Source organism: Daphnia pulicaria, chromosome 2 (assembly GCF_021234035.1).
Source record: "Daphnia pulicaria isolate SC F1-1A chromosome 2, SC_F0-13Bv2, whole genome shotgun sequence".
Taxonomy (NCBI): Eukaryota; Metazoa; Arthropoda; class Branchiopoda; order Diplostraca; family Daphniidae; genus Daphnia; species Daphnia pulicaria.
In genome coordinates this window covers 4,340,267-4,352,595 of record NC_060914.1, presented here as the reverse complement: position 1 = coordinate 4,352,595, position 12,329 = coordinate 4,340,267, and the positions used below count along the sequence as shown (strand labels likewise).

Here is a 12,329-nt window from a genome sequence, read left to right as displayed (position 1 = left end):
TCAGCTTAAGCTTTGCTTATGCGACGTTGCCTTTTATACGAAAGTATGTATTCTGCTCCTTTCTCTGTTGTTCTCCTTGAATACGTTCGTTGTGATTGCTCTTCAGACAATGTTATTCCTCCAACGCTATTGCTTTCTTTTTTCACAGCAACGTTGCGGCAACGTCGCTTAAGCGAAGCTTAAGCCAAATTTTTAGGCCCTTATAGTCATTGATTAAATTGCTTTGCGATATAATCAATAAGGCCAACACGCCAGGCGTTGTGATATTGTTTTAAAGAAAGAGAATAACTTGTTGTTGTGTTTTGTTGATGAGGGCAATGCGAAGGTTTGAACCCATTTGAAAAATCTAGAATACAATCCCTGAGATAAGGACATCTGCTGGATTCCGCTAGGGGTGCACAAGGCGTGCAACAGAAAAATTGCTGCTATAGGCTTTGAGGAAAAAGGCTGAGCCTTCTACAAAATTTGTAATATTTTGATCAATAAAATCTAGGAAGGAAATTTCTTTTGGGATTTTGATGGATGAGACACCAATAAAAATTCCCATTAAATTGTTTTTTTCCCCTTTAATTACCCGCTTCTCAGAAAAACGATCCAAAGTATCCACAATCTCTAATAGAAATTCGAAAAACCCAATTTTTACTTTTTTGTTGATAAACTATAACAGCATCCGATTTGCAGTAATGCGAAGGAAAATTCAGTAAAAATAAAACAATTGAGAATTCAAACAGTGTATATTTATATTGCCTCCGCTAACTTTGTTGATGGAGAGGCAGTGGAGCCCGCCCTGCATAGGCAATGTTGCCAGATGAAAATCTATTTTCCTTAATGTTGAGATATATTTACTTGCCATTGTTGTATTTTCGTCTGCTTTAAATATCATTAAAATCCTAGGAATCGCGAGAGAATGAGCTCGAGGGGATATCATCAGCAGTTTGTCAAACGTCAAAGCTGATCCTGGCTCTGAGAGTTATACTTAAGAAGAATTGGAAATTGGAATTAAATTACTGAAATTAATTAATTAATTAAATTGGAATTGATTACTTACATGTTCCTTTGCTGAATACTTCTAGTCGGCAAGTGTACCGTGCTGACGGAGTTAAAGGTGTTACTTCACACTACCTGCTTGGGAAAAGTCTTGCCAATTGAATGACAACTATATGTGGAGGGTAATTTCAAATGGTCGCCAATCCCTTTTCAATTTTTTGTGTATTCCCAAAATGTGGCTCCTGGTTGGAAATCCCTATCAATTATTCAAAATAAAATTTTTTAAACCGCCAAAATCAACGTGAATTATATCAGAGAGAAAATACCAAGGCACTGCATTGTGTCGAGCACTTTACCTAATGGTGCCAATGCAGGGGCAGCACCATGGCCTACTTAACCGTAAGGGCCTGGTCCCGTATGAAGGGGCCCGTAAGTGAGCCCGTATGTCGGACATACTGTCAATTTTTCCTTACCGAAAACACTTTTAATTTCAGCTTCTTCTTCATATTTAGGGTTCTGCGATCTGCCGCACCTTCAACACACTGCCTTGCACACATATTTACAGTATTTAATGGATCCCACTCAGTGTTTACGCTATAAATCGTGCTTAAAGCAAACATTTTTAACTTCAGGATCTTCTTCGTATTTCGGATCAATGAAGTATAAAATGGCAGTTATGGTCAATACCGCCAAAATCAACGTGAATAATATCAGAGAGTAAATACCAAGGCACTGCATTGTGTCAAGCACTTACCTAATGGTGCCAATGCAGGGGCAGTACCATGGCATATTTAACCCTAGGCCGGAGATCGAGCTATACACTCTATAGTGTAGCTTTTTCAACCCATTCCCTTCCGTTCAACCTTCCTGGGAGGTGGCACCATGACGGTTCAGTTGGCCTACTGGAACGGTCTCAAAAATTTGGCCAGTTTCGCACAGCAAACATTTTTAACTACAGGTTCTTCTTCAAATTTCGGATCGATGAAATACAAAATGGCAGTTATGCCAACTACCGCCAAAATCAATGCAAATAATGGGAGAGAAGCAATACCGAAGGGCTGCATTGTACCCAAAAACCAAAAAAGATCTCGTTTCGTGTCGAGCACTTTGTCTAATTGTGTTCCGACATTGACACACCCTGTTACCCAATAGATAAAAATAAATAAAAAAACGGAGCAATACAAAATCGATATAATTATACAATATAAAACATTATAAAATATAAATAATTAATAAAGTCGATAAGGGTGATGGTTTATCACTACGCATCGGGTAATCTTTTACGCTGAGGCGAGAACACGGATCATCCGGACGCTGCTGGGATGGCAGACTGCCATATTGAATTGATGTGAGGATTTAATATAGTTAGTTTGAAGACGAAGATCTTCTTATGTTTTCGATCTCTGGAAATCCTTGTCACATCATCCTTGTATTACACATGTGAAATGTGTAATCCTAATGTGCAAGTTCATCATCGATGAATTCAAAAGGGTAGTATCCAGAGTAGTCACCAGTTGTAAGTTTGTGGTATACTTTCTCAGGTGTGAATATTTCTGGGCTTTCCGGGTAACAAAAAGCTGACATACTGACTTCTTCCTTTACTAATGTTTTGACTCTAAGGCGCAGGCTGACCATTTCTAGCTAGTTGACTTGTCAATCTTCAACGAAAGAAATGTTGGGCCATCTGTGAACGTAGCCAGCATATAATTAGTTTTAGAAAAAATCAGACACAAATGAAACACCTGCCTTTCTATAAGCTTTTTTCCATAATCTGTTATCATAACTTAAACAATAACTTAAACAACGGCAGGAATGCATCAGACTAAACAATTGACTAATCTCCAATTGTATAAAGACTTTGAGAAAAATTTCATTAGAGAGAGCCTACATATACATGGCTTTGAAGTTGAAGTAAAAGAAACGACTACGACTCTGGCAATGACTCCAGCAAGAGCTAAAAAGAACACGTACGATTCCGACAGTGACTCTAGCATCTGATCGTTGGACCGCTAGATACTATTTTAAATTTCATCCTTAACTAATCTTTTTACCCTTTGGCGTACATTAAACCTTTAATGTAGGCCTACACTGGCAGTCGAGAATAATATAATAGAGCAAAGTGAAATAATAGAAATCATCGTTCTCATCGTCGACCTCTTCTTCAGCAATCTCCTTGGCCAGATTCTGAAGGTATTTCCATTAAATCTTCATCTGAAATTTCAGTGCTGACGTCCCCAACAACAGCAGCCACCTTTTTTCTGGTTTTCTTGGTAAAAATGTGAGCATTGTTGAGCCTCGACTTGATGGTCACGTTTACTCTCTGGAGTCATTGATTTGTCTCCCTGATGCCATGCCGTCCAGCGAGAAGTTATGAAATCTAATTCAGGAATGAAGGAACCAACATATAGAACGCAATTTGTTTCGTAGCAAAAGGAAAACCTTACTTTGAATTTGCAGTTTTGAGATCAACGGGAAATTTCGTTTTAGGCACACTGTTGGGGATAGAGTGGCAACGTGTACCCGACAAACTTACGGCAGTCGCATTTATGGCATCAACTGATGATTTGCCACCTTTTCCATATGTATAATCATCGCGTAAAGAATTATATCCAACCATCAAATTCCCATGGAATGGAACCTTTAAAATCAATACAATTACTTTAACAAAAATTCTAAATTGTAATAAAGTGTATTCTACCATTCTTTCGGAATTGGCCTTTTTTTGTCGTGGTAGATCTGCTGTTTGGCTCTCTACGTTAGAACTTGGAACGGTGAACATAAGCGGAGGCTTATTCTTAAATTCTTTATGAATATCTACTAAGTTAGTGAGATTCTCTCGCACGTCTGAAAGACAAAAACAAAAAATCATAATTGAAGTTCGTTGCAAAGAATTTACATAAGCTTATATATACTTACGTTCAGTTACCTCTCTTGGAGCTTCACAAAACAACTGCAAACTCTTCACTTCGTCCTCAAGTTCCATGATTTAATCTTGTTTTTCAGCCAAGTTTTTGTTTGCTAAAGACAAATCATCTTCTAATTTCCTTACTTTCATTTTAAGGTTGTTGAATTCCTGATGAAATTAAATGTTTAAGTTCAAGTGATGTTAAGAAAACAAAATAGACACAGTATTACTTTTTCATATCCCTCAGTCTGTTTGCTGATGGTGCGTTTTATTCCCAGAGCATCTCTCTTGAAAAGGTGATTTGTTTTCGTCGTTTTGAATGTCATCTTTTCTAAAAAGACTTTTACTACAGGCTGGGACTTTACCTGATGTAGATGATACTTCCCATTCCAAAATTTCTTCAAGATTTGGTTACGGAAATTACTTTAGAAGTTTAGCCTTGGCATCTTTTAGTTTATTGATGTCATCTGGAATTATATCGTGGAAACAAAAATTTCAACACTTTACCAAAATTACATCACAATTTACCAGAGATCTCTAAGGGAAAGGCAGATCTGAATCGTGATTCAATATTCGTAGACGTTGTATAAATCACATTGTGCAATCCCGTGCAACCCTCTTGAGGCCACCTAAACACATAGTGAAAAGTACCATTTCAGTAAAGTGACAATAATAAGTTCAAGAAAATGACAGAGGCAATATTCAGGATAATGCAAGAGAAAAATAATAATGAAAAGTTACCTGATAGCAAGGTAACTCTTATTCACTGAAATCAACCTGTTCACCATTTGAATAGCTTCCTTCACATTCCTTTGAGCCTGGGTCTCAAAATAGAGGTTACGGAAGCAATTCCTTTTGGTTCACCAGATGTAAACTGAAAAGAACGAAATTTTCTTACAAAATTCTGTAACATGCAGGACACCATTCAGAAGTCAATTAAAAATATCAAAAAATTTACTTTCATCAATACTTTAATTGCTCCAAACATCAATAATGGATTAGGCACGTAAGCCTATCTCAAAATACAAAAAAAGGAAAATTAATGAAAATTTAGCTACGGATGAGGTAGAAAAGATTTACAAAGCATCTGTTAAAAAATACTCATCACACTAAAGATAAAGAACACAATATTGTAACCACCGTTACGCAAATGGTATCAAACATTTCTTATATTTATACAATTTAACAAAATAACAGTTATTTTATTTAATAGGAAATTGAGAGTGTGCTAAAAAATGAAAGGTCTAAAACAGAAAGCTCGTGTCTTAACTTGGAAAAAGCTTGTACACAATCAACTATAGGTAGAAGAACATAACGAATTATAAGAAGAAACTAGCTGTGTAATCGATCGGCATATTTCAGATTCACCTACTTGCCCTGTGGAAGAAGGTTTTGTGGAATATGTGGAAAAAGACGAAGAATATCAAGACAGTGATTTTGATGATGTATTTTTTCAATCTTTCATTTCGTTTTTGGCAATCGACATTTAATATTTATTTTACTTTGTAGAACATAGTCCTTGAAGTACAACACCCATATTTACTTGCCGTTATTAAGCGTATCCCTTTATTTGCGCTACCATTTGACCAAAAATGCATTGCATAACCATATTCGAATTTTAAAAATTGCTACGGATTTGAACGTGAAGAAATTAACTAGTCAACATAATCTATTGTCTCAGTATGCGCCTTTAAAAAATGACGTAATCAAGATATTTCTCTGCCCAATCAAGAAATGTCTTGCTATTTTAACAATGCAGAAGAAAATCATCCGTGTCTTCGGCGGGAGGTAGGGTCCCATCCGTTAGGTTTAGGCCGATCCAGTTAGTGCCACTCTTGGAATAATCTGGGCTATAGGTCAAGTAGAGAAGTAAAAGAATTTAGGGAATGTCTTTGATTGATAGGGAGCCTTTGTATCAAGGCGGTTAAGGGTTGCACCAGCGCGTGTGCCGACGAGTTGCAGGATACCGTCTCGGGCGACGTTAACGTGTGTATTGGCAAAGCATATTTCCCCTACTTTTGCCGTTATTGATTCGGCAGAGACAAGATTAATTCCCAGGTTGGGAACACAAATTGCATCACTGAATTTTATGCTCTGGTCGATGTTATGTACTGACGTTATGATTTTAATGTCTCCTGTTCACAGAATTTTGACGTGACTCTGGCCGATTCCATTTATCCACCTCAGTCCCAGACGAAGGGTTTTAAATTTTGTTGAAATGAAAAGAACAGCGAACGTTAATAGTACATATGCTGAGTAGTCCCTGGGTCCAAAAATGAGTCGAGTTGTAGCTTAGATTGAGAAGAGAGACAAGCAGTGTGGGCCATTAATTGTTTAAGTAAGTTATACAGTTGTTCAGAGTAACACTCTCCCTCAAACATAACTTGTTTTGTTTGAAAAAGTTCCCATACCAATACGTTATCGCAGTGTCACAAATCTGGGTCCGGGAAAGGGTTTAGTGAAGATATCCGCCGACTGTGTTCAGATTTGACATGCATGATGTTTACTTGTTCTTTGTTTTGTAGTTCTCTTACGAAGTGTACTTTGACATCAAAGTGTTTAGTTCTCCAATGGAACATTGGATTCTTTGCCAACTTGATGGCACTTTCATTGCCACAGAAAATTGGGACTATCGGCAATGCTTTTTCTTTGGTTGACGATTCGCCTTTAATTGGATTGAGTTCTGCATTGAATCTGTTTAGCCACACCGCGTCTTTTCATACATCTACCAACGCTTGATACTGGCTTTGTGTTGTTGATAGAGCAATTGTATTCTGTTGTCCGCTGGCCCGTTTGCTGGGTGTGGGTTGGCACAATACTTCGCTACTTGGCCTACTGAATAGGTGATGTCTGGGCGTGTTGCGTTTGCAAGATGCAAAAGGGCTCCAACTGCTGATTGGTAAGGAACTTTAGTCATATCCAGTCTCTCTCCCTCGCTGGTTGGCAAAATCGACGCAGTGAGACGGGCGTTGGGGTCAGAGGGCGTTAGGACTGGTGTACAACTTGCCATCCCGTACTACTCGAGTAGACTTAGAACGGCGTCTCTTTGCGAGATAAAGATTTTCTGATTTTGTCTGTCGCGTTTCATGTTTAATCCTAGAAACCGGGTGGGTGGGAGGTTGTGGATCTCGAACTCACTCACCCAGTAGTCCACGAAGGTTTCAGTGCTTCATTTTTGTTACTTGCATAGATGACATCATCAACGTACACAATAAGTAGTGATCCTTCGTCTCCTTTTAGACGAATGGGTGCACATCTATCAGCAGTGAGCGGATTGAAGTCTACTGCCTCCAGTTTTCCTTTTAGCGATTTGTTCCATAACATCGGTGCTTCTTTAGTACCATAGAGCGCCTTTTTGAGAAATACGGGCCAATATTCTTTCCCGGGTAAAAGGAAACCTTCTGGTCGAGTCATGAAAACCGGATTGTCGAGTTCCGCGTTGAGGTAGGTGGTTTTTATGTCGATCTGTACAATTTCCAGATTTTCGCCTGAGACGATTTCATAAACATACAAAACGATTCGTTTCGAGGGACTGGGGTGAAAGTGTCTTCAAAATAAATACAAAGTCGTTGAGCACAGCCAAAAGTGGTCAGACGTCCTTTAAATTGAACCGGAATGTTTCCATAGCCTGGTTTGTATTTCACAATCCACTAATGTCCAATTGGGATGCATCCAGCTGGCAGTTGGGATTGAGGGACAAGTTCCCAAGAATTGTTGTTGATTTGAGATCTGTACTCTTCTTCGAACGCAGCCATCTATTTATCCGCATATTTCGACTGTTGGGATTCTTTAAAGCTTTGAGGCTCATCCACCTCCGATTCGGAAGTGTTGTTTGTGTTCTCAGGAGCTGGCGATGGTGCTGCTAACCCTAATGACTTGCCGTACGATTTTTCAGACCTGGTTCGATAGAAGTGATCGTGTACAGATGCAGCCAGGCCCGCAGCTGTGTTGGCAACTCATTTTCAGTAACACCACCATGAGTTTCATTGCCAACTAACGGTTGAGCCTCTGTATGAAATTGATTTATTTAAAACACACAATTTTTATCACTTGTGTAATGATAAGTTGTTACCTTTATCAAACGATTCATCATCATCAACGTCGTCGTTTTGTGCTCGTTATCACCTTGGATTTCATATTTATTAGTTGCTCCATGTATTGGTTCGCTTCTAGTGCCTCCATAACCACTCGAAAAGGCTCGCACGGATTGTGTTTGACTTCGGATTTTGGGCTGGAAATTTCATCTCCGATCAATTTTGTTTCATCGAATACGAAATCACGTGAGACAATTATTTTTCTTGTTTTTTTGTTATTTTTCGTGTTCTCACAGTATCCCTCCTAACCATACACTTTGAGAAGTCGGGTTGATTTTCAGTCGTAGTTCAGAGGGAATAAAAACTTTTGCTTCACACCCAAGCACTCTTATATGATTCACAGACGGTTTCTTTCCGAAGAATTTTTCATAGGGACTGGTCTTCGTTTGAGCCGTTAGGATCCTGTTCCTGACATAGATTGTTGAGCAGAGGAACTCACCTCATAGCTCTTATACGTTATTTCCTGCGTTAGGCGATTGACGGTAATCACGGGCGTTCTAGAGTGAACTTCTTACGCCTTCTATTATTTTCCGTTGGCTCTTTCGCTAACGCCATTCTATTGTGGAGTATACCGGCAAGTTGTTTGATGAATGATTCCGGACTTTTATTTCCATTTTTTGAACCGCTCTCCACGATACTCCGCCCTTTGATCAGTTCTCAGAATTTTTACTGGACGTCCCGTTTGAGTCTTGATCTTCCAACAGAATTCAATGACGTGGGTGGTGGCATCACTTTTTCTTCCTCAAGAGTTTTGTGTTGGTAAATTCTGTTTACTAATCATTCTTCAGCAGTGAGCAGAACTGTCAGCCATCCGGAGTATTGCTGTTGACTATTCCCACGTCGCCATGGACGAGATCACCAACTCTCTCAGCTCTGTCCCTCCCTTTGGTTGGGAAGGGTAGTCGGTGAAACTTTCCGTACATGCAGCCGTCACACGGTGTGGCTTTGTTATCTTGTCCAGGGTCAAGATTGGTATCCTTGGCGGCCTTTTACTTGATTGTTTTGGCTACATCTCTGCAATTGCATGTGCAAAGTGTTGATGGAGAAGGTGGACGGACGCTGTTGACGCAGCTTTAGCTGCAAAGTCTTCACATTGTTTACAGCTGACTGCCAGTACACTCAACTGAAAGAGAGAGACCCTTTCTCCTACCATGAAGGTGGTGTCGTTTATCCTGAAAGAAGCCGGAGATGTAAATAGAGGTGACTCAGCAGTATACAAAATTATTCCACTCAATTAATACCTTCCTTCCTTTGAAATGAACTTCAAGGCCGGCTTCCGTGGCCGATTTAACGGAGAAGAAATTGACTGATAGATTTGGAACGAACAGTACGTCTTAAAATATTTCTTTTGTTTCTTTTCCTTCAAGGAAGGTTGTTTCATTAATGTTCCCAATTCCTCGTGCTTCCAGCTCTATTCCTCCAATTCCATTTACATTCCAAGCACCTGGGGGTATTTCTTTAAACGTGGTAAAGAACGACCTCTTGTCTGTCATGTGACTGAAGGAAGCAGTATCTGCAAATCAATAGTCCGGTTGATTGACAACAATACAGAGTTATGATGAGACACACCAAAAGGAGGTACGGTTCTTGTTGAAACTGCAATTTCTTTGTTGTTTTCTGTCTTCATTCCGTTTGGTGGAACAGTTATAGGCCTTGTGTCCTACTTGGTTACAGCTGAAACAGACGAAGATAGAGTTGGATTCACACTTGTTTCGGTTGTTGCTGGAATCAGTCCTGTTTCCAAAATCTTCCACCTCTGCCACGAAATACTCTACTACCTCTCTTGAACGCTGGGTATCCTCCACCTTACCCCTTGGTGACTGAAAGGCTACGTCAGATGCTCTGGGAGTTGGGTGAGTTTGTCCAGCAAGGAAGGCCACGTCTGCTGGATCCATCTCGCCTTTATTCAAATTTCTTCTTCTCCGATGAGTCGTACCGTGAGGTTCAGTATTGTCTGTTGAGGTACCGTTACACTCTGCCATGCTTATTGAAAGGCACGATAACTTGTCGGCAATGAATGCATAATTTTCATAATCAGTTGTTGTTTGGTGAGCGGTGACTCAAGATTTCTCAGTTCTTCTGCTATTACCGTTAGTCTCATTATGTGACTCATGAGATTGTGTTCTATAATTAAATGCGAAACAGGGACACAATTATTGAAGTAGGCATAAACATACAACGAATATTTGTTTTATATCTTTTTCATATTTATACTCAAAGAACTTTGCCAAGAGAAAATTAGCATTTGCTGTCGCAGCTTATGCGAATCGAAGAAGTAAACGATCCCACATTTTCTCTGTCGTTGTGCACCCCTCGATGATAACTTGAAGTTGGGGTTTGACCTTACAGTAGATGATGGTTTGTGCATCCACGTTCTTTTGCAGCCACATATCGCTAAGGAGTTGGTTCGTTACTACAACTTTCGCATTTACGATCTATGAAATGTCCAACAATAATAAGGAGGAAAAAATTAGTATTTGTCATCCACGACCACACATAAAAATTGGTTTTGGTTTTATGTCTTGTTACTAATTTTTATATATCAAAGTAAATCTTGAGTAATTGTACATAATCTCAAGAACAATCATAATGAATGGCCATATTCATATCCCTTTTCAGGCCAATTCAAATTCCATGTTTTTTTTCTAAATTAGTTTTGGACTAACCAGCTACCTAGCTTAACCTAACCTAGCTTTGATGCCTGTGGCATTGAAGAAGTCCAAAACGGCTCCAAGAGTTACCTCCTCGTTGATAGCTCTTGCAATGTGGGAGTGTCTTCGCTCACTATGTATAACATTTCTTCTCGCTCCTTTGCGTACGCCGTGCAGGCCAGCAGTACATGTTCTACGTTTTCTTTTTCTTCAGCGTCGCAGTTGCTGCAGAAACCGGTCGGATGTTTTTTACGTTTGAACAGACGATAGTTTAGTGGCAGCATGTCGAGGCGAATCTGCGATAAGAACACTTCTTGATTGATTGATTGAAAATCTCGCTTCTTGATTGGCCGAAAAGGAGGCGAGTCTGGACACGTCTGGGCTATGTCTGTGTGTGAAACGTCCACATTCCGTTTTCGGCTTGTCCCAGAGGCCTTGCCATTTTTTCAGGAGGAGGTCTTCAACGTTTTCACGGATGTCATTTGTGTCTTTTCTGAAGCTGAGTTCGGGTTCTAGTTCAAGCCCATTTTTGGCAGCACGATCAGCCTGCTCGTTACCGGATATTCCAATGTGGCCTTTTACCCACGAAAAGCTGACAGTTGTGCCAGCTCTGGAAAGTGCTCGCCAAGTGTCCACGGTGCTTGTTTTGACGATGTTGTTGTCTTTAGTTGAGGTGAGTATTTGCAATGCCTTTTTTTAGTCTGTTAGGATAACAAAGCTCCCCAGTGCATGTGCTTCTGCCCACTTTACTGCCAGGTGTATTGCTGCGAGTTCGCTCTTTGCTGTCGCAAAACCGTCCACTAGACGCTTCTGCTCTACGATTTCTTTCTCTGGTACCACAAAGGCAACAGCACATCGCCCGTCTTTTGATTTTGCTGCGTCTGTGTATATGTGGAACACTTTTTGCCATTTCAGGTCGTTTGGTGTGTACGTCGTGACTTCTGGAAGCAGAGCCTTCCATGGCGGGTACTTGCTGATGGATAATTTCTCGCCTGAGCTCGGATTATGGTCCAAGGTGTTTGTCATGGACTCGACTCTAGAGAGGAAACACTGCTTGGCATGTTTTAACCATTCTTCTTTTTCTGCCAGCAGGTCAGAATTCACCTCGTAGCACCTTATGTAATGTTTGACGCTGGCGAGATTTCTCCTTAGGTACAAGGGCATTTCACCCGTCTCTCGTAGCAGGGCCTCTGTTGCAGTGTCCTTTGGCGCACCAACCACTATTCTCGGCACTTGTGCTTGGATTTTGTCCAATCTTTTCTTTTCTGTGATAGAGGCGGACTCGATGAGTTCTCCCCCATAGTCTAGTTTTGAGCGGATCAGGGCCTGGTAGATTTGTAGCATGGGCTTTGCGGGCCTATGACGTTCCGGCCCTATTCCATTCCGGCCCTACCATTCCGGCCCAAATTTGGAAAATTTACGCTAGGGCCAGAAGAGTGTCCTTTCCGGCCCCAATTTTTGAAAACCCTTCCGGCCCCATCTTTATATTTACTAGAAATAGAGTATTCACAATATACCTTTTTATTAGTGGCAATGTTGCAAATAATGTCTAAATATTAATTAAAGGCAACAATGCGAAGAACCTACCTAGTGCTTCTCTTATTCGAATTCTCATTCTTTTCGAAAGCATGGGTACGTTAGGGGTATTCAAAACCATATCCAAAATGGCTGTTATAAGCTAGGTGTGAAAAA

At 40.2% G+C, this 12,329-nt stretch overlaps 1 protein-coding gene across 1 annotated transcript; it reads right to left on the bottom strand.

Moving 5' to 3' along the window:
- Positions 1 to 10,886: 10,886 nt before the first annotated feature.
- On the bottom strand, positions 10,887 to 11,981 carry LOC124326943. Its single transcript, XM_046785657.1, has 2 exons — positions 11,388 to 11,981; positions 10,887 to 11,327 (listed from the first exon to the last, which is right to left on the bottom strand). Exons 1-2 carry the CDS (start codon positions 11,979 to 11,981, stop codon positions 10,887 to 10,889), a joined length of 1,035 nt encoding a protein of 344 aa, XP_046641613.1.
- Positions 11,982 to 12,329: the final 348 nt, after the last annotated feature.